The following is a 20,931-nucleotide window of genomic DNA, read 5'->3' on the forward strand; positions in this document are numbered from 1 at the left end:
AGTTGTCTCGAACAATACCCAATTTAAAAAAAAAAAAATCTCATTCACTAACGAAACTGACCGTCAAAACCTTTGTCTGCGCCTTAATCATACAAGACAACCCTCCTACCCCATTGTCTCTTACTTTTATAACTAATAAATGTTACTTCACAGGAAAATAAACTTTAAGGCACCGATTTTAGGGTGCAAATTAAAACTTTATGAAGGAGGTCATTACTGGCAATTTTCAATTACATCCACCTGAGAAGGCTGCACGCTTGTCATCTTTAAAATTATACCTCCTTAGTACTCTTTATATTTTAAGAGCAAGTGGGTTAAGGTGTAGCACAGACGAATTATATAATCTAAATTTTGTATGCATGTATTATCAACAATATAATGGATATTATTCGAGGATGAATTTGTTAATTTCATTAAAATATACTTGTATTTTGACTTAACGGCTTATTTCCATTTCATTAGATGATTTTTACTATCGATATTATAATTTATATACTTTTTGCATTCAAATTGTGGTTGTAATTTATTTTTTAATGTTTTCCTTTTATGTTTTTATTTCATACTAGCTGTTGCCCGCGACTTCGTCTGCGTTTTTTTTGTTTTTTGAGACACATGGACACTAGATTTAGGTGTAGTTGTACGGAAATTTTTAAGTTGTGTATTCTAATATGCTAAAGGTTAACGAAGAACATTTCTAACATTTTTTATATAGTCAAAATCGTCAAACTTTTTCATTGCCTCTCCCAAAGGAACTGAGCTTAATTTCGGGATAAAAAGTCTTCGGGATAAAAGAATATGTTTCCAAATTTTCATGACGATCGGTTCAGTAGTTTTAGCGTGAAAGCGTAACAAACAAACTTACATTCACATTTAAAATATAAGTAGGGATAATATGATTGTAAGTTGCACGCCAAATTAATGGTAATACACTGTTTCAACAACAAAAGCTAAATTTGTAACATCTGATTATCTACGTGTATTTATGCAACAAATCTAATTATTATTATTATTATAACTAGCGGAACCCAGCGCCATCTGTCGAGCTAATTTGTGAATCTAAACCATCCAGGATACCGCCCAAACGCATACCGAAAAATTCATTCAAATCGGTCCAGCCGTTTAGGAGGAGTTCAGTGACATACACACGCACACAAGAAATATATATATAAAGATATACAGGTATGTTTTTTAACTGCCACCAATCCGCACTGGGCCAGCGTGGTGGACTACGGCCTCAACCTTCTCATTGTGGGAGGAAACCCGTGCCCAGTAGTTGGCCAGTAATGGGTTGATATAATGATAATGATTTTTTAAATTCACTACAAGTTAGCCCTAGACTGCAATCTCACCTGATGATAATGACGATGCAGTCTCATATGGTAGCGGGCTAACCTTTTAGGGACAGTTATATTAAGCCTATACGTAACTAGCCTATGCTAAAGCCAGATTAGACCATAGAAAACTCTGAAATTATAAATGGTCGAATTGGCACTGCCGGGGATCGAATCTGGGATCTCCCACTGCCAAAGCCTTAAGTTCAACGAGGTTGGGAGGTTGTCAAACGTTTATAGCCGGAGCTCTAGTGACACCCCGATTAACGTTTCAATGATTAGCATAGTATAGCTTCCTGCCTTAAGAACAAGAAGAAGAAGAAATACTTTATTGCACGTATAACATACAGGAAAAGAAACAGTAAGGAGTATACAGTACACAATGTAGACATGCAAAGGCGTCCCTATTGCTGCAAGCAATCTCTTACAGGCAACCTTTGTAGATAGGACTTACAGCAAGAGAACGGGATAGTGCCAAGAGTGTTTATACATAACTATTAAAATGAAGAAGTTGTGAAACTGATGTCCAAATAATAATTAAGTATTTAAAGAAAATCGACTTAAAAAGTTAACTTAATAAATTAGACTGGAATCGTTCACTAAGCCACGTTTGACTGGAATCGTTCACGTTTTTAATATATCTGTAATCTGTTGACGAGTTGCTTAGCAAAGTTGTTATTTATTAAAAAATTGTATGGGTTTTTTTGGACAATAACAAAGTTGCTAAGCAATAAATCTACAGATTACGGATGGATTGAATATTGAAAATGGACTTTAGTGGATAATATAAAGTCATCTGCTCTAGCCCTTAGTTCTGTAGATATTTTAACAGCAAGTAGCTTAAGGAAACGCAGCTCTCCATTTTACAAAGACAAAGTAAGAAAATCTATAAGTTATGGTGCATTGTTCCTTAAGGACAATGGGGAGGGAAATAAAGTTGTCGATGATAATACAGCCCATTTGCATAGTCATGTGCGAGACCGTACTCATGACTTGCAATCGTAAACTAGTTAAATTGCAATTAAAATTACTATATGCAATCAATACCTACTGGAATAGGTACACCATAAAATCGAATTATATTATTTCACGATTGGCGCAGTGGGTAGCGACCCACTGCGCCAATTGTTATGGGTTCGATTCCAACAACTGGAAAATTATTGTGGGATGAACATGAATGTGTCTGGGTGTTTATCTGTATATTAAGAAGTATTTCCTCTCCATTTCCACCTTAGCACCCATCAGTGGCGTGCACTGGGTTTCTTACCAGGGTATGCATATAGCAGGAAAATTGCATAAAATGGAAAAAATCCTCCTCTAATACGAGCTATATTTCAATTTTAGGGTATGCAATGCTTTTGTGCATGTATGAAGTGCACGCCACTGGCACCCATATCACAAGCTACGCTTACTTTGGATCTAGCTGGCTATGTGTGTTGTAGTAGTATATATATTTTTTATTTATTTATCATATTACCAATGCTGGGGACAAACTTTCCCTCAGGTGAAAGAAAGAAGTCCGTGGTAGGTTAGCTCGCTACCATCGTAGACTGCATCAATATTTTACCACCAAATGACATTGAAGGCAAGGGCTTACATGTAGTTAAATAAATAAATTTTATATATAAAATATATATCTAATTTAATAACATAATATTACTTATTTAATTATAAGATAGTTAAAAAAAAGTAAGAGCCCTCTAGTTTCTCCAGTCCAGTCACAATTGCTAGACAATTTAACGTAATAAAAAAAAAAATTAGCAGGTTTCAGAGATAATAAAAAAATATAACGGCAAAATAATTATCAGAACGTAACAATATTTTTTCAACTTATTACAGCAATGTTCGACTAAAACTGCTGAATTTACAAAAAATAAGTGAATAAAATCCCCAATAAATCACCAATACAATTTATAGAATTAAACAATAGTAACAGAGAATATAACAAAGGAATATGAAATAAAAGAAGACGACGCAAACCTCGAGCCGTACTTTAAAAATATCATATTAAACCTCTCACAATATCAGGGCGGAAAGTGTATTTCAAAATAGAAACATTTACAAGAAATTTATATTGTTTGCCGCCAACACCAGCTGTCGATAAAATACACAATGGATTTACATACTTAGTCATGTGCTCATCCGTGATCATGACGTGTAATGAAATCACATTATACGAAGATTATCCCTTTTATAGGTTGAATAATAATATAATAGATATTTTCTTATACATTTGAATAATAATATTAATAATAATAAATATACTACGACAATACACACATCACCATCTAGCCCCAAAGTAAGCTTGTGTTATGGGTACTAAGATAGCTGATGAATATTTTTTTATTAATATATTACACATTAATACTTATAATATACAGATAAACACTCAGACACTGAAAAACATTGATGTTCATCACACAAACATTTTCCGGTTGTGGGAATCGAACCCACGACCTTGGACTCAGAAAGCAGGGTCGCTGCCCACTGCGCCACTAGGACGTCAAATTTGTAGTGTTTTAATAAAGTTTAGTGCCATGAATTGACGGAGGAACAGAATTCTGTCGTCTTCTGTCCTTCTCTACCCGCGAGTGGAACTACCTACAAAACACCTATGTCCAGCAGTGGACGGGAACCCTCGTAACTTTGGGCTTAAGTGGGCGAACGAAGTTATTACCATCCCCTCACAATTATGTAAACATATATGTATCAACGCTTCATAAGTGCCTGTGATAGGCCTCCATGAATAAAGAAATTTTGAATTTGAGTTTAACCTTTAAAAATAACTTTGTTGACAATTGGCAACAGAGCGATAAGCGACCTCATTTTCTTTGCTCTCATCGCATTGTCTTATGTGACACGAGCATAAAGTTTTAATATCCTCGGCCGAAACACAAAAAGGTTACAAATGTTATATGGGAGTGCTAGTCCATTGTTTTACTGGATTTATTAAGGTGAATGGTGATGTAGTGACCTCTCTTAACTGTTAGTATCGCAGAAACCTTTTTTCGGGCTGCTTTACTTACACCTGTCTTGAGCACTAAAAGAAACGATAAAATGGATGTCCTAAGGCCAAATATACAAGTGTGTTTAAAAATAAGGATAGTGTTGCCAAAATATTCTCAGTTCACTACAATGAATTCGACGACCTCTTAGCCCAAAAAGAAGCGCTGTGAGTTTTTTTAGGAAGTACCGGGTTCAATTCCCGGCAGAAGCAATTTCTGAATTTTCACTGGTCTGACGTCTAGGTCTACCGACAAGGATGTGCCGCTAAGCGATTTAATGTCCCGGTGCGATGGTCCGTGGAAACGGATTAGTTGTATAACTACCATACTCCCTAATAGGTTAGCCCGCCTACCATATTAGACTGCATCATCACTCACCACCAAAATTGCAGTCAAGGGCTAAATTGCAGTGGAATAAAAAAAAATCATCATAAAAACCCATTACCGACCCACGGGTCTTCTCCCACAATGAGAAGGGATTATGGCCGTTGTCCACCTCGCTGGCCCAGTGGTGGACTCCGCAGACATTTGAAAACATTATGTAGAACTCTCAGGCATGCAAGTCACCTCACGATGGTGTCCTTCACCGTTGATACGTTGATATTTTAATTGATGGGAAAACGCACATAACTTAGAAAAGTTAGAAGTGTGAAGTCGAAGTCCTACCCTCTGGGATATCACCGCTTCTATTTCCTATCTTATTATAGATTATGCAATGCTTAATAACTATTTTCCAATTTGGCCTCAATAAAACATGCCAGAAAGATCCCGGCTTAATAATCACACGTCGGTATTTGCTGTGCCGGATAGAGTTGACCACAAAGCCCAATTTCCATAGTTAAATTCGGCGCTCTGCCAATATTCCATTATGATGAATATCTTCGGAGACCCAATTGTATAACTGTTATTTATAGTTTAATTGCAAAAACAATTTGAATTGCAATAATTATTTTTCTGATAGCCTGCCGGTTAAGATGATTCGCTTCAGAGTCCGAACCCCTACCACCTGTAACTTTTGCGAAATTTTGTGTGTTTTAAGCATTTAAATATTACTTGCTTTAACGTTGACTGTTGGACGGTTCAATGGAAACCGACATGTCTGAGAGTCCTCCATAATGTTTTCAAAGTCCGGATTTGGTCTGCGTGGTGGACTGTCTACGGTCTAAACCCCTCTTATTCTGAGGACCCGTGTTTGGATGATGATGATGATTAATTTGTTATGATCGCAAGATGAAAAGGGTATAGGCTTTACTACACTACGCCAGATGGAGGACTCCAAGGCCTACAAGTGCCAACACGATGGTTTTCTTCACAATTGCCTCAATTTAAACACACACATAGGAACTTAGGAAAGATGTGCGTGCCGGGAATTGAACTCGGTCTAGCCTATAGCCCCATGCTATCACCGCTTTAAGAAAATTTACTAGATTTTGAGGTACAGAACCCTACGTTCGCGAATTTGAATCTCCCCTGAACGGTTTATTTAAATACGCTCGGCATTTAATTCCCAGACTTATCTGAATGTCTATCTAGATTTGAAGGAGCGAATACATTTCAAAACGACATTCCATCTACAAAGCGACGCATATTATAATCCAGGTGCCTGAACGGGTGTCTGAAAAGGTTTTATCAGCGCTAAAATTGCAATCAGCTTTAATGAACGTAGGGGGGGGGGGAGTCCGAAGGTTTCGCACATCAAATTAGCTTTTAAAAAGTCAAAAAATACCGGTTAAATGCATTAAAACCCTTTCTAATTAGTGGGTGGACGGAGATAAATTTAGATTCTGACGCAGGATATCTGCATTTCGGAAAACTGATTACTGATATTACGTAACAATGAATGAGGAAGCAGTGATAGCCTAGTGGTCGAGTCCTCGGCTTTACTTTCGGGGGGCCGAGTTCGAGCCCCGGCACGCACCTCGTACTATTGTAAGTTCTGTGCGTTTCAAGAATTTAATATCATTTGCTTTAACGGTGAAGGCAAACATCGTGAGAAAACCTGCATGCCTGAGAGTTCTACTTAATGTACTTAACGACGTGTGAAGTCCACCAATCCGCACCTGGCCAGCGTAGTGGAGAACAGCCTAATCAAGGGATTAGGCTGTTACTGTTCAACCAATGAACATCCATTGGTTGACATGATGATGATGATTCTGCCATCCATCAACTGCAGCACCAGAGTAGCCACCGAACATTGCCGGCTTAAAAGGTACTTTATCAGTTCCTTCGTAAGTATTTTATCTAATAAACAGAATATAAATATTAATTCAACCAAAATATCGCTATAAATTGTCGCAAAATTCACTTACGAGGAAAGCCATTTCGTCCCGAAACATCGGCATGGCAAGTAATTTGATTAAGGGACATTTAGTAAATGGAAAGTTGCCTTCCATAGTCGCGTCGCTTTTGTAAATATGAGCTACGCTTTTTTTCTAACCAGAACGCCATTGATATTTATCGTCCTCAAAGATACACAGTTTCTTGAAATGTTTGATGGAAGTACACTTCTTGAAGGAGTACTAAATTAAATTCTGAGCTTTCCTCTAATATGGGAGAGAGAATAAGGGGTTCGACCAACTACGTTGCTTACTGGGTCATATAGGTTAACTTGCTATCTAAGGCACGCCTAAGGACAGCGCCAGTTACTAAGCTCCAGGCAGGTTATTTAAGAGAACGGCAGAAACAAGTTTGTTATTGTCTCCAAAAATCACTTCAGCATAAATAAACTATTTAATAAAAGTTAATAAAGTTCAGTTAGCCCTAATCGTTGTCCAGTTCTGATTGCAGATGGATTTTGATCTGTTTAAGTTATTAATACAAAACTGTTTATCTATGGGTTATGTATATCAATGCACGGTAGATAAACAAGAAAAATGCCAGTCTAAATGAAGACAAAGGGAATCCACGTATAAAGCTGGCTCGGAGACAGAATTATATTTGACAACTCAACTGAATCTCCATCATAACTTTTTCATATCGCTAGCGTGGGATTCACTACGGATTTTATTTTCAAGAACTTTGCAATATTACCTCCTAAGTTCTAACAAGTAATACCGATGATATTAAAAACCATAGACAGGTTTACCGTACAATTTGGCCACTGAATTAACTAAAACGTGATACTAACTAAATTACCCGGGGGCATCTCTTTTCATCATCTGAGTGTATATCAAAATACCCACCGACACAATGTCATGAACATTGTCTCTATATCAAATATAATTTTTATTTTTACATGTGAACTATTTATTCATTAAATACAAATTATAAGCCCAATTTAATTATCGTTAAAATGCTACTCAATTTAATAAAATAACCGGCACAATATCAAGTTATAGTCTATTTTACTGTTTACGCTTAATTATGCTTATTTACTTAAAACGCTTTTACGTATTTTGCTACTCATGCTTCAGTGGTTTAATATATTCTCGAAATGAAAACCTTTTGAGTAAGTAAAATTTCACGTTCCACTATCCTCGTCGTACGTGCTAGCCATGCGATGTTGAAATCGATTACAAATTCAAATTCATAATTTATTTAAAGACAAGTTTGTGTGTTCGTATAGACTCTACCAGCGGTTCGGAAGGCTTTGCTCTTTCTTCAAATCAACATTTTAAATTTAGTACAAAAAGTAGCATTAGTGCTTTTTCTGAAATAGCTTGTCCGGCAAAGTACTATCGCCATGCCTATTTCTGCGGCTAGCATTGTTGCAATGCTGTAATCCAGTTTGAAGGGCGTTGTTGCCGGTTTAGACAGGCACAAAAGGCTTAACACCTACGCCTCAAATTGATGGACACAGGCCTGCATGTAGCAGGACGTGCTCCTTATCCTGTGAAGTGTTACTCTGTTTATAGAAGATGTTTGTCCAATTACCATCGAGCCGTAAATTACAAGAAAAATATAACAATATTTTTTTTCTTACCTTACCAAGTGGTTATATCTAGGGTAGGTAAGGCTATCGGTTCCCTTTCGGGGGACAGAGTTCGATTCCTGTAACTTTTCACAGTAGTATGTGTTTTTATCACTGGCTTTAACGGTGAAAGAAAACATCGTGAGCGAACCTACATGACGTTCTCAGGGGCGTCTACGTCAGTGAAGTCTACCAATCTGCACTAAGTTAGTGGTTCACTACGGACTGAATCCTACTAATTCCTGGACTGATTCCTTGTAGTGGGCCGGTAATGGGTTTGTGATTAGATCAGATAGGAGATCAAAGGAGAGCCGACTGTTTGCATGTCAGATTCTCCTTATGAACGGATGTGAATAATATTTTCCTTAAAGCAATCACGCGGCTGTAAGTTTAAAATACATATGCCAAATTATATTGCTGTACTGATAAAACTAGTATGTAAGTTGGCCCATTCATTATATTTTGTTACATATGTTACCTAACCAATTACTACTACCTACTAAAGTGATATAACCGAGAACTGGCAGCATTGTCCTCTGTGATACTACTATCTACTGAGATCGCCAAACCGTTTGCCCAACGTGATGATTATGAACAAACCATCCCGCTGGACTTGAGTCCTTGAGGCCTTGAGTCCTTGAGGCCTTGAGTCCTTGAGGCCTTGAGTCCTTGAGGCCTTGAGTCCTTAAGGCCTTGAGTCCTTGTGTCCTTAGGTTATTAATGATTAATATTGATGTAAAAAATGAATGCCCTGTCTATCCGCGTGTAATATCAATGGCGGAAACCTAGTCCCGTATTAGTTGAGAATGTAGTCTTTGTTCAGGAAACTTATCGGTGCAATTGCTGATGCAAGTTTCTAAATAACTTTGAGACTTAGATCCAATTGAAATCGGGTTTTCTTTTTAATAACGGAATATAGGTACCCGATTACTGAACCCTTGGTGCTTTTATACCTAATCTATACTTATAACAAAGCTAAAGGGTTTTTTTGTTTGTTTTAACCTACTAATCTCTGAAACTATAATTAATATAATACCTATAATAAACCCAATTTTGACGAAGCAAAACTTTGACTGTAATATCATCTGAGGTTGAATGCAGTCTAAAATGGCAATTGGGTATTCAGTTAGGAATATAGCATTGCAATTGTTATAATTTATACCACTAATTGCTTTCGACGCGTCATCGTACCGGAACGCTAAGTCGCTTGGCGGTACATCGACGTTGATAGATAGATAAAAGAGGGTATTTAAAGAATCATCATAATCATCATATCAACCGGGACAAGGCCGTTATCCACCACGCTAGCCCAGCGTGGATCGGTGGACTCTATATACATAAACGTTAATAATATCATCGTGATCTGCAAAACCTAGATATGGGGTAAATTACTCAAGAATTTTGGAATTCATCCGAATTTCAATTTATCACCGAGAGATGGCGCTGAATGTATGAATGAATTGAAAGTTAGATTACACAATTTAAATTCCCCCTTCATGCAAAATAGGGATGGAAAGATGAGGTCTGAGGGGGAGGTGTGGAATACATTATACTTAGGGAAGGGGAGGGGGGGGGTAAAGGTTGAAATATTTACCTCGCGAGAGTTTGGAAGTGTGTTCGACGGAGCGAGGCAAAATCTTAATGGATTATTATAGGATTGGACCTCTTGGTTTACCTGAGTTGCTATATTTGGCGCGGTGTTTTAGGGTTAGGCAGACGTATTTATTGTCTGATATGCATGTTTGTATGTTATATCGATTTTATTCGGTTTGGCGCAGATGTTAAAATTAAGAAAATTAAAATTCTAATGGCTATTGAAGCATTAAAGGTTTTAATTTAAAGAAAGATCAACGAACGTAGAACATAAATTTACAGAAACTTCGTCGTTATTTGCGTACAGAGGGAAATTAATATTTTTGGTTTTTTTCTTGCACGTACATAGCCTCAATGTTTAATTCCATCAATTATCTGTTTTCCCTTGGTTAACACACTACACCATTTGAAACCACAAAATTTCAAATGGTGTAGTGTGTTAACCGAGACTTTGCAAGAATAAAATTTTTAGTTAAGTACGTCATACGTGAAGTTTTACAGACCGCTACGCTTTTAATCGTATGGCGGGCTTTTTTATATACCTAGTTAATAATTGATGGACCAAGCAGATAGTCCACTTGATGGTTAGTGGAAAACCAATGCCTATAAACAGAGCAACACTTCGCAGGGCATAAATAAATATACTACGATAATACACACACCGCCATCTAGCCCCAAAGTAAGCGTAGCTTCTGTTATGGGTACTAAGACGACTGATGAATATTTTATGAATTATATACATAAATGCAAGTATAACATCCTGCAAAGTGTTCCTCTGATACCATCAACCTGAGGCGTGTGCGGCGGCGATGATGGCAGTTCATACAATATATATATTTTTTTTAATTCTTTTTTTTAAGGGCTTTTACAGAACAGCTGCATGTCAGCCCTATTGTAACCTAACCTAGTGCATTAATATTGTTCTCTCTTTCTTTTAAAAATAATAGATATAATAGAATTAGTTTAGTTTTTTTTTCCTATTGTATATATATTTTTTTTCTTTTCTCCATTTTCTATTCGTGTTATAGTTTTAATCTTAATTTAACGTCGAATTGAATAGTTATTAAGCGTGTTGTAGTTACCTATCAGTTGAATCTTATGCGTATCTAATACCTTAGGCTAATATCATACGTCAATGTATAACATGTGATTCTGTTGGTGGTCATCATCATTACACCAACCGATAGACGTCAGCTGCTGGACATAGGTCTTTTGTAGGGAGTTCCAAGTTCTACGGTTCTGCGACGCGCTTAATGTAGTCTGTCAACCTCGTTGGGGGCCGACCAACGCTGCGCTTACCAGTTCGGGGCTGCCATTCGAGCACCTTGGGACCCCGACGTCCATCCTTTCTCCGAACTATGTGAACTGTTGGTGGTGCTTTGATGAAATACAACGAGCTCTGACACAGATCTACTACTACTCCGAAAAATTATAAAATTGTCATAACGAGCTAAGTTTGGGGATACCTCTTGTCCCATAAGTCCCTATTATGTCAAAAATATTGTTTATTTTAAATTAATTTATTAATTAATTAATCAACGAATTAGTTTTGCCATCCAAAGGGGCAATGCTGCCAACATCTTAGGAACTGTGCCTCGCTGCGGTGGTTTCGAAGACGTTTTAGATTTTATTTAGTTTTACATAGTTTATTTTAGGTTATATTTATAAAACAAATATTTTAATTATTAAATGATATTTATATTCTAGAAGAAAAAATTAAGATTTAATGAAAATATTCTGTAAACGTTAATTTCAAATTAAATTCAAAAAAAATATTACCCCCAAATTAGCTTGCCGTGTCATGGCCCCACTCGTGACGTTTTATATACAAATAAAATAAAATATATATATTATATATAATATAGATACATATTTTAATATATATAATATATATATATATATATATTACGTACATTTATTGAAATTATGTATGTGTATATACATTTTGGTATTCATGTATATATTACATCACTGGCACTATACCGTTCTCTTGCTGTGGATCCTGTCTACAAAGGTTGCCTGTAAGAGAATGCTAGAAGCAGTAAGGCCGCCTTTGCATGTCTGCATTGTTTACTGAAAACTCCTTACTGTTTCTTTTTCTGTATGTTAAAAGTGCAATGAAGTGCTTCTTCTTCTTTCCTTATTACAGTTATCGAAAGACTAAAGCGAAAATAGAATCCTCTATGTTTTCCTATTCCGTACGAATTGACAAATACATATATATATATATAAGTTTTCATCCTGGATTTGAGTTAGGATGCGAAGTTTTATTTATAAGACGGAACCCTATCTTAAGATAAGTTTTCTGACATGCACTTGACCGGATTTTCCAACTCAATTCGCGGTAGATTGGTTTTTATGAAGGATTAAACGGTTCGCATTGCTCTTGGAGTGTTTTTCACTTGGTCCACGAGCAGTTAGGTAATCTTTCCTCATTACCTTTGACGTATTTCGCGCTTGAACAGTTGATTGGGATTTGATATCTTCTTTCATCTTCTATTATTAATTGCATGTATATTTAATTTTAGTACGAAAATTAACTTATTATATATAAATAAATAAAATAAATAAATGAATAGACTACGAGAAAACACTATTAAAACTAGCGGGGCTTTTCAATGCCCAAGCAACCAGCGGTCAGGGCTCCAGAGTGAGGAACCTCCTCACAATACGCGCCGTTTCACGGACTCCTTTCGCCTTCTGTATCCGACCCTTGATCCAACAACCAAGCAAAAGCTTCTTAAGATGTTGGTCGAAGCTTTTCGCGAGGAACCATTGATTGAAACGACGATCGGAACAATAACGGTCGACTCAACAGTCCGCATGGCCGTAATCTCGTGAGCAAGGTCCAAGTATTTAGATACTTTTTCCTTTTCAGCTTAAATGAAAATTATTATTATGCAGTCATATAACGCACTAATTCAATTTACCTGTGTACTAGCGATCCGACCATCAGTTGATTGTTTCGATATGAAAGGGGTTTAAATGTGGAAAATGTTTCCCTATTCCACAGATAATCTTCGAACGATTAGCTAATTGGCGCATAACAGGTTTTTGTTATGTTTGGCACAATAAACCTTTTTTTGTTTTTGTTTGCCATTTCTAGTTGCGACCAGCGACTGTGCCTGTATAGAATTTGTTCTCAAAATTATATTCCTGTGATGAAAAATTGACAATAATAACAAGTTTTTGTTATGCTTGGCAATGTAGCCAGTTTTGTTTACTTTTTTTTGCCGTTTCTCTCACTGTTTCTGTATGGGATTTGTTTTTGCTTAGCCTAGATGGGTTTTCCATTTCGGGGATAACGACTTCAATCCCCGAGACGTACCAAAAGCTTTTCTCAAGTTATATGTGCTCCCGAACGGATGACAAAATTATGATTTTATTTTGTTTGAAATGTAAATAAGTTGGGAATGTATTTAGAAAATCGGTTCAAGATGGCCGCCACCTCAAAATGGCGGATTTTTCTGAAAATGGTAAAATTATGCCCTTATTGAGGGATAAGGAATTATTCCACCTTACTAAATAAAGTCATAAAGAAAATGATTAAATAATGGAAGTTAGCTTTGGACTGCGGCTTGCAACAACTAAAATTTACCGGATTCTCTGTCAGGCGCATGAGATAACCCGTTACGTGAGGTCACCTGTCAAGCACCGTGCAACTTGAGCGAAACTAACTTAACTTGTTACTTACTTTACTTGTTAGTTTAACTTGGAAGTCTCTAGGAAAATATTACCTATATATATCGGTGTTGTTTATATGTTTTTTTATGTAAAGCTTAAAGTTTATTATAAGGATTTTCATAATATTTAGGGAGGGAGGGAGTTATGGATGTAATAAAGTATATTGTTGTGGCAGCCATCTTGGATTTGTAATTTTTCATACTGTATAATATTACACTAGTCATGCCCATTCATTCTAGAGGAAGGGCAGTGGCAATCTTGGACCGATTTTTATCAAACATACCTAAGAACACTCCCGACTAATTCACCATTCAAACAAAATAAACAAAAAAAAAACTAAAAATTGGTAAAACACCCACACACACACATAAACAAATAAACATACCTACTGTAAGCTGACAAACTTTCATCCGAAGTTTGACACATAGATGTTGAGTCCAAGGCCGTGGGTTCGATTCCCACAGCTGGAATATGTTTGTGTGATGAACATGAATGTTTTTAGTGTCTGGTTATTTCTCTGTATATTATAAGTAATAAGTATTTATGTGTATTATTTATAAAAATATTCATTAGTAGTCTTAGTACCCATAACACAAATGATGATGTTACGAATCAACTAAATGAAGGTTTCACAAGTAAATTATTCAATAAATGATTTTTTTTATTCCACTACAATTTAGCCCTTGTCTGCAATCTCACCTAGTGATAATGCAATCTAAGACGGAAGCGGGCCAACCTACCATACTCCGATAGTCATGCCCATAATCGGTTTCTACGCGACATCGCACTTGAACACTTAATCGCTTTGCGGCACGTCTTTGTCGGTTGGGTGGTAACTAGCCACGACCTGACCAGAGAAAATTCAGAAATTAAAAATCCGAGAATCGAACCCGGACCTACTCAAATCAACGCTCACCGTTGCGCCAGGAAGGTCGACAAAACCAATCGTCATCAGTTTGAGTCATCGAAAATATTTGTTCCGCGTCTCTAGGAATAACCCAAAAAAAGTTGTTAAACTGCGAAAAATAGCGTTTCCATTACCGAATGAAAGCTCTAACTGTCTTAATGATTCAATAATCAAGGTGTGAATCGAGGAAAGTGGAACAAGCTTACTAGTGTTCATCCATTTGACTTGCATATGTTAATTGAGATGTAAAACTGATTAAGCTTATATGTTGCAAGAAAACATCTTCATTTTATTTTTAGTAGTAGTAGGTAGAGCTTTTTGCGACAACTCGTCCGGAGAAGTACTACCAGACAAGGGCTTTAGTTTTAAGTTTACGAATGTGGTTATCGCCACCATCTCACTACCGTGTAATTCTTATGTACGCATCAAAAGTGCCACCTATGGGCCTACTTGAATAAAGATATTTTTGACTTTGACTTTGACTTTGACAACATGTTAATATTTGTGCCGCTAAGCAGATTTGTTGCAATGCAGCTTAGCGGCAACGGCAATTACGGTCAGTGATGCCCTGCAAAGTGTTGCTCTGTTTATAGACGATGGTTTTCCCCTTACCATGAGGTGCGCAATCTACTCGATCCGTCAATGACCAACGTGCGTTATGCGCTGTGGTCTTAAAAATGAGTTTTCGGGTTTGATGAGGGCAATCCTGTTCTGGGCAGTTTATAAATTTATATTTTCTGAATTTTCTCTTGTCTGGTGTGGTGAGCCGACCGTGGCTAAGATGTCCGACATCGTACCGGAACTCCAACGAATTGGCGTTTCGGTACGATGCCGTGTATAGAGGGGTACGGGTTTATTGATACTCTCATACCTGTAAAAGGTTAGTCCGTTACCATCTTAGACTACATCATCACTTACCACCAGGTAAGATAGCAGTCAAGGGCTCACTTGTAGCGGATTAAAAAAAGTCTACTGCCTGCACTACTACTACATTATTTCATAGATAAAGCAAAAAATTTAAAACAAAAATCGCTATCGCCCACACGACCACTTCCTTTTGGATATTAGTTTCCTGACAGATAAAGCATTTTTATTAATGTGTCAATTCGTACAAGGTTACAGTTAGATTTTGTTTTTTAATCTGTAAAAATGTATTGACTTTTAAATACGACTTGAGTTGTTATCTGTGTATTTTTCCATCTACATTATCTAATTGGATCTTTAACATCAATAGATAGATAGACAAAGTCTTTATTGCACAAATTAAAAAAGAAAACAAGAAATAGCAAAACAAAAAAATAAGGCGCAAAGGCGGTGTTATCGCTTTAAGCGATCTCCTCCAGACAACCCTTTATAGAAGAATACAGTAAGGGAAAGCGGGAAAGTTCAATAGGTTAATAACTAGAGATATAATAAATTACATTACACTTTACAAACAATTTTTACGTAAAATTAAATTAAATACCAGCGATTTGAATGACAGTGAAAGAGTGACACCTAGTGATACAGAATGTGTGAAAGTAAAACATTTGCTCTTCTTGATGTAAGTAAATACTAGTTTATGCCCGCGACTTCGCTCTGCCAGTAATCGATGGTAGTAGTAGCCAAGAGGGCGTTCTCCATCACATTCCCTAGATCGCCTCTTACGGCCGCGGGTAAAGCAAGGGCGGTGACAATTGTATTCTGATCTGCCGTAACCACGCGGCAAAACAACAATAACATCAGTGGCGTGCATAAAGGGTATATATATATCTTAAGTTATAAACACTTAAGAGTAGGCTTTTTATACCTCTTACAATGCCTATCCTTAAGTTTTTTATAGTCTGTACTGCAGATTTTCTTCATTTTATATCATCTGCATACCCTGTGCATACCCTCTATGCACGCCACTGAATAACATCGGTATAGATAAATACATATTTCAAATCGGTCTTGTCGTCTGGCGACCTGGCTGGCGCTTATTTAGCCCAACGGCTAAGTCTAGCAATTCAAAGGGGCAATAGCGCCGTCATTTTGGGTACCATGCCCATAAGTGAACAGTTCGACGGCTTATATGTTTAATAAATATTAATTATACTTCTTAATTATTAATATATGTTTTCTAATTGGAATCATATTTAGGCCGACTCGAAATAAATAATATTATTATGTAAACCATAAATAGAATAATTTAAAAAGAAAGAAGTTATCTATAACTTACTGATTATGATTTTTTTAAATAAGTTCGAGTAGGGCCCTTCCGTTATAAACGAGCATAAAACAGAACTCTAGATTTTTAAACTAAAACTTAATCTTTTCGCGTGGGTGTCGTACGAGGTGCCTAAAGGAATGTGACGGAGAACGACAACGCGCTTTTTGCTATTACTACCATCGATTAACGACCGTAGTGACATCTGTATTCTGATCTGCCGTCCCAGCACATCAAAACATTAATAGCATGAGTATAGATAAATACAGATGTCATCACACAAAAGCAAATCTATGTAAAGTCTAGACTTTAGGAATAGATAAGATAAAATGTAACCCCAGGGCAGCCACATAAAATAAGATGTCAGTGTGGGCGTATTCGGCGCGGGAAAATCTTGTCTCATCCGAGGCATTCAGTCTGAAAGGCTTTTTAAAGCTAACGAGGCATTTTGAGAAGATTCGCAAATTCAACGGCTCTAAATACAGTCTGAGCCCTCGAAATTATGAGGTGGAGTGTATACGCCATACTTATGTTGCGTTACTCCATCAAGTTCCTTTCATCATATCAACCTATTACCGATCTACTACAGGGCACAGGTCTCCTGCGGATTGGTGGACTCCACAGTCCACACGCCGTTTAGAACATTATGGAGAATTCTCAGGCATGCAGGTTTCCTCACGATGTTTTCCACCGTTGAAACAAGTTATATTTAATTGCTTAAAACGCACCACTTAATCTCAGTAAAGTGATGCCTGCTGGGGTTTCGAACTCGGCCCCCCAAAAGCGAAGCCGAAGTTCTAATCACTGGGCTATTACCGCTTAAGTTCAGCCGTTTATCCAAACTAATAATATAATTTCGTAATAAAAAAAGCCTAGTTCCCGAGGGATGGAAAAATTGCTTTTGGAATACGACGAAATCTGCAACGCGAGCGAAGCCACGAGAAAAGCTAGAATATTTGTAGCAATTTATTATACAATGTGTAAATGAAAACTTTATGTAATGTACCTCACATTATCTACTGTCTCTGAGACTTATCTGTCTGTGAAACCGTAAAACTAATAGTTTTTGAGTACACCGCTGCCATAGTTTCTACTGAAAGAAATCAGATACAGCCCTAATATCACATGCAAAATTAAAATCATGTGACTGTCACTTTATTAGGTACGCGTCGCGTAGCGAGGTACTATGCACGTGTCAGTCTTTCATCTTAAATAGGGTTGTCATAAGTAAACAATAAATATGCTTCTTTTGATTTATTATTTTTGCAGGGTGATGCATCCTTCAACATTATTTCGTAATTCGGTTTCACCTTGTATATGTACCTTACCTATTTAACTGGCTATTGTAAAAGTGTAAGGGCGTGTAATAAATTATTTTGAATTTGAATTTCGTAATAAAAAAAACCTAGCAATACAAGATTAAAAGAAAAGCAATAATTCACTAACAACAGTAGCGTGGAACTACAATAAATCGCGACCAGTTCTCAGCAAGGGCTTAAACCGACACTTAAACTGTACACACCACAAATTACCGCACGCCGGTTTGAACTTACATAACCTGAAATACACCGTAAGAACAAAGCACTAAAGATTAAAATACCGTGTAATATTTACTAGGTGTTGGCGGATGGGACCTCTGTATGTAAACATAGAGACTCTTACCGTGTTGTTACTTTTCTGCTGTACCGTTTCTTAGTATTTACTTTTCTTAGGAATGTAGGTTGGATGGTATAAAGTTCTTTTACTCGTTTATGCTGTAATCTACTTACACTTTTAACGTCGGACTCGTAGGAGATGGCATAGAGTCACCACGGAACTTTTATGTGGATTGGTGGGCTTTACTGATTATAAAGAGGTAATAACCGCGACCGACGGCTTAACGTGCTATGCACGGGGGTTGGATACCGCTAATTTCCCAATTCCAAGGTTTAGGTTATAATCTTCAACAGATTAGCTAGGCCCGAACCCGGAAATAATTTGAAGAGCTTTGACAGCTCATCCGGGGAAGTACTTTCGCTATGTTTATTTCTGCCGCTAAGCAACATTGTTGTGTTCCTGACTGAGGGCGTGGTTGCCGCTGTATTTTTCATTCATATACTTACTTTTTTGTCCATTTTAAATTGACTTTACAGTGCGTACTAGAGTTAATAATGAAGAACCTTATCTTAAAGCGGTGAAAGCCTAGTTTGGCTTCAATTTCGGGGAGGCCGAGTTCGAATCCCAGCGCAAACCTCTAACTTCCGAAGTTGCGTTGCGTTGCAATTAAATACACTTGATTTAATAGTGCAGGAAAAATATCGTGAGGAAACCTGCATGCCTGAGAGTTCTCCATAATGTTCTCAAATGCGTGTGAAGTTCTGGAGGGAACCCGTGGCCGTTAAAGGATTTATATGACGATGATTATTATGACCTAATCTTAAAACAGTATAAAACCGTAATGGAAGAGTGCACAAAAGTTTACGCATAAGTGTTTGCAATAAACATTAATGAATGAAAATCGCATTGTTTGCGAAAGAGTGTAGTCATAGAATTTGTTAATATAACTTTGGTATTGGAATTTTAATATGTGAATGACTAATAGAGGTTATATTGTAATAGCTGTTTGTCGCGACTTTTTCGCATTTCTTTGGCGTAATGAAAAGTTATCTCAAGGCGTAAAAATAATTTGGGCATCTTAAACCTAGCTTCTTCATCGTCCGGGAGGGGGGTATATATACAACGGGTTCCCCGGGCGTCTAACAAAGCCAACCAACAGAGGGATTTTGGTTTGGGTATGCCCCTTTAGAGGGGGGAGTCCCACATAACCTCCGTGCTGAGGGACGCAAGGGACTGAGGTAGCACTTTTTCACCACGTCTAAAAAAAACAAAGATGCTTCTTCATAATCATAACTGGTACTTTCCTTGCTTCTATATTAAAAGGTATACGAAGTAATGATCTGAATGAATGTTAAAATGCAAAATGTAAATTGTTGATGTTGGAAAAGAGCAACTGCTGAGTTTCTTGCCGGCTTCTTCTCGTTAGAATCTGCCTTCCGAACCGGTGGTAGAATCACTACAAACAGACAGACTTGACGTTTCAAAAGAGCTTATATTAGGCCGACTTGAAAAAAATGAATTTTGAATTTTTTGAATTTTGATCAACAACTTTCTACATTTTACTTGGCACCGTCTTAAAAATATAGAAAATATTTATTTCTTGCATTTTAGTTGTATAACAAAGTCAGTTTATTTTTTGTAAAAAATGTTTTTTTTTTTAAATTAATATTGTTGCAGATCTCAGAGATATGGTACCTACCCGTTGAGTTCTAGCATATGTTGTTAAGATTAGCTTTAGGATGAAAAAAAGATAAATGTTCAATAAAACAAAAACCTCAAGGAAGAGTTAAAAAGTTAATAAGACTCACCTGAACTCCTCGCTTCAGCTGGCAGCCTGGTATCAACAAAACAGCCAACAAACAACACAAACAATAACGTCTTAAGTCTACAGCACCCCCTAAACCTCCCACTACACCTTGTATTGCTAACACTAAGAGTTGTATCACGAAAACTAACTTTATTGTCTAACTGATTAACACTATTATTGCTAAACTCGTCCTCCGAAATGACTCTTCTTTTACACCCATTACTAGGTATGGTGCCTCCTCTGTCTTCTAGAAGAGATTTGAGATCTAGAAGACTCTTTTTCTTGGTGTTCACCACCTTCTCTAGTGGCTCCTGGGGCTTTGAATCCAACATGGTTGGTTGGTGGTTTCGATTGGTGTTAAGCTTTCGTGTTGTGGTCAAATCGCCGGTTCATCTTGTGTTGGCATCTGAAACAAGCACAAAAAAAATATTAATTTAATCGAATATATATAACTAGCTGCTGCCAGTAACTTTGTCCGCGATTGTTTTTGTTTTTAAAGCATCCCGTGGGAACAGTTTACCTGAGAAATGTTTTTCATTCAATTTACATGTAGTTGGACAGATATCCATAAGTTTTGTATTCTTGTACAAAAATCGGATGTAGTTTTTCATCATCACGTCAACCATTACCCGTGTAGCGGACACGGGTGTCCTCCCACAATGAGAAGGGGTTCAGACCGTACTCCACCACGCTGGCCCAGTGCGGATTGTTCTTATATAAATATATATGTATTCATCTTCTATCTTCTTCTATATATATAAAAGAGAAAGTGTGTGGGTATGTTCTCTGGAAATCTCTGGTTTGACCTGGGGAGTAATACTATAAAGTCTGGTGAAGATCGGAGCACTCCTATTTTTGAACCGTCAAATACAGCTTTTATTTACTATGATGATATTCTACTGTTGGGTGT

At 37.0% G+C, this 20,931-nt stretch overlaps 1 protein-coding gene across 3 annotated transcripts in view; it reads right to left on the reverse strand.

Annotated features, from left to right (window-relative positions):
• Window positions 1-20,410, reverse strand: part of LOC120634447 (latrophilin Cirl) — a 200,561-nt gene extending 180,151 nt beyond the window's left edge. For all 3 annotated transcript variants that reach the window (XM_039905019.1, XM_039905016.1, XM_039905020.1), the window contains exon 1: window positions 20,023-20,410. In XM_039905019.1, the coding sequence (XP_039760953.1) occupies window positions 20,023-20,353 (331 nt within the window). In that variant the 5' untranslated portion in view covers window positions 20,354-20,410. The remainder of the gene's footprint in view (window positions 1-20,022) is intronic.
• Between the last annotated feature and the right edge of the window lie 521 nt (window positions 20,411-20,931).

Source organism: Pararge aegeria, chromosome 24 (assembly GCF_905163445.1).
Source record: "Pararge aegeria chromosome 24, ilParAegt1.1, whole genome shotgun sequence".
In the NCBI taxonomy this organism is placed as follows: Eukaryota; Metazoa; Arthropoda; class Insecta; order Lepidoptera; family Nymphalidae; genus Pararge; species Pararge aegeria.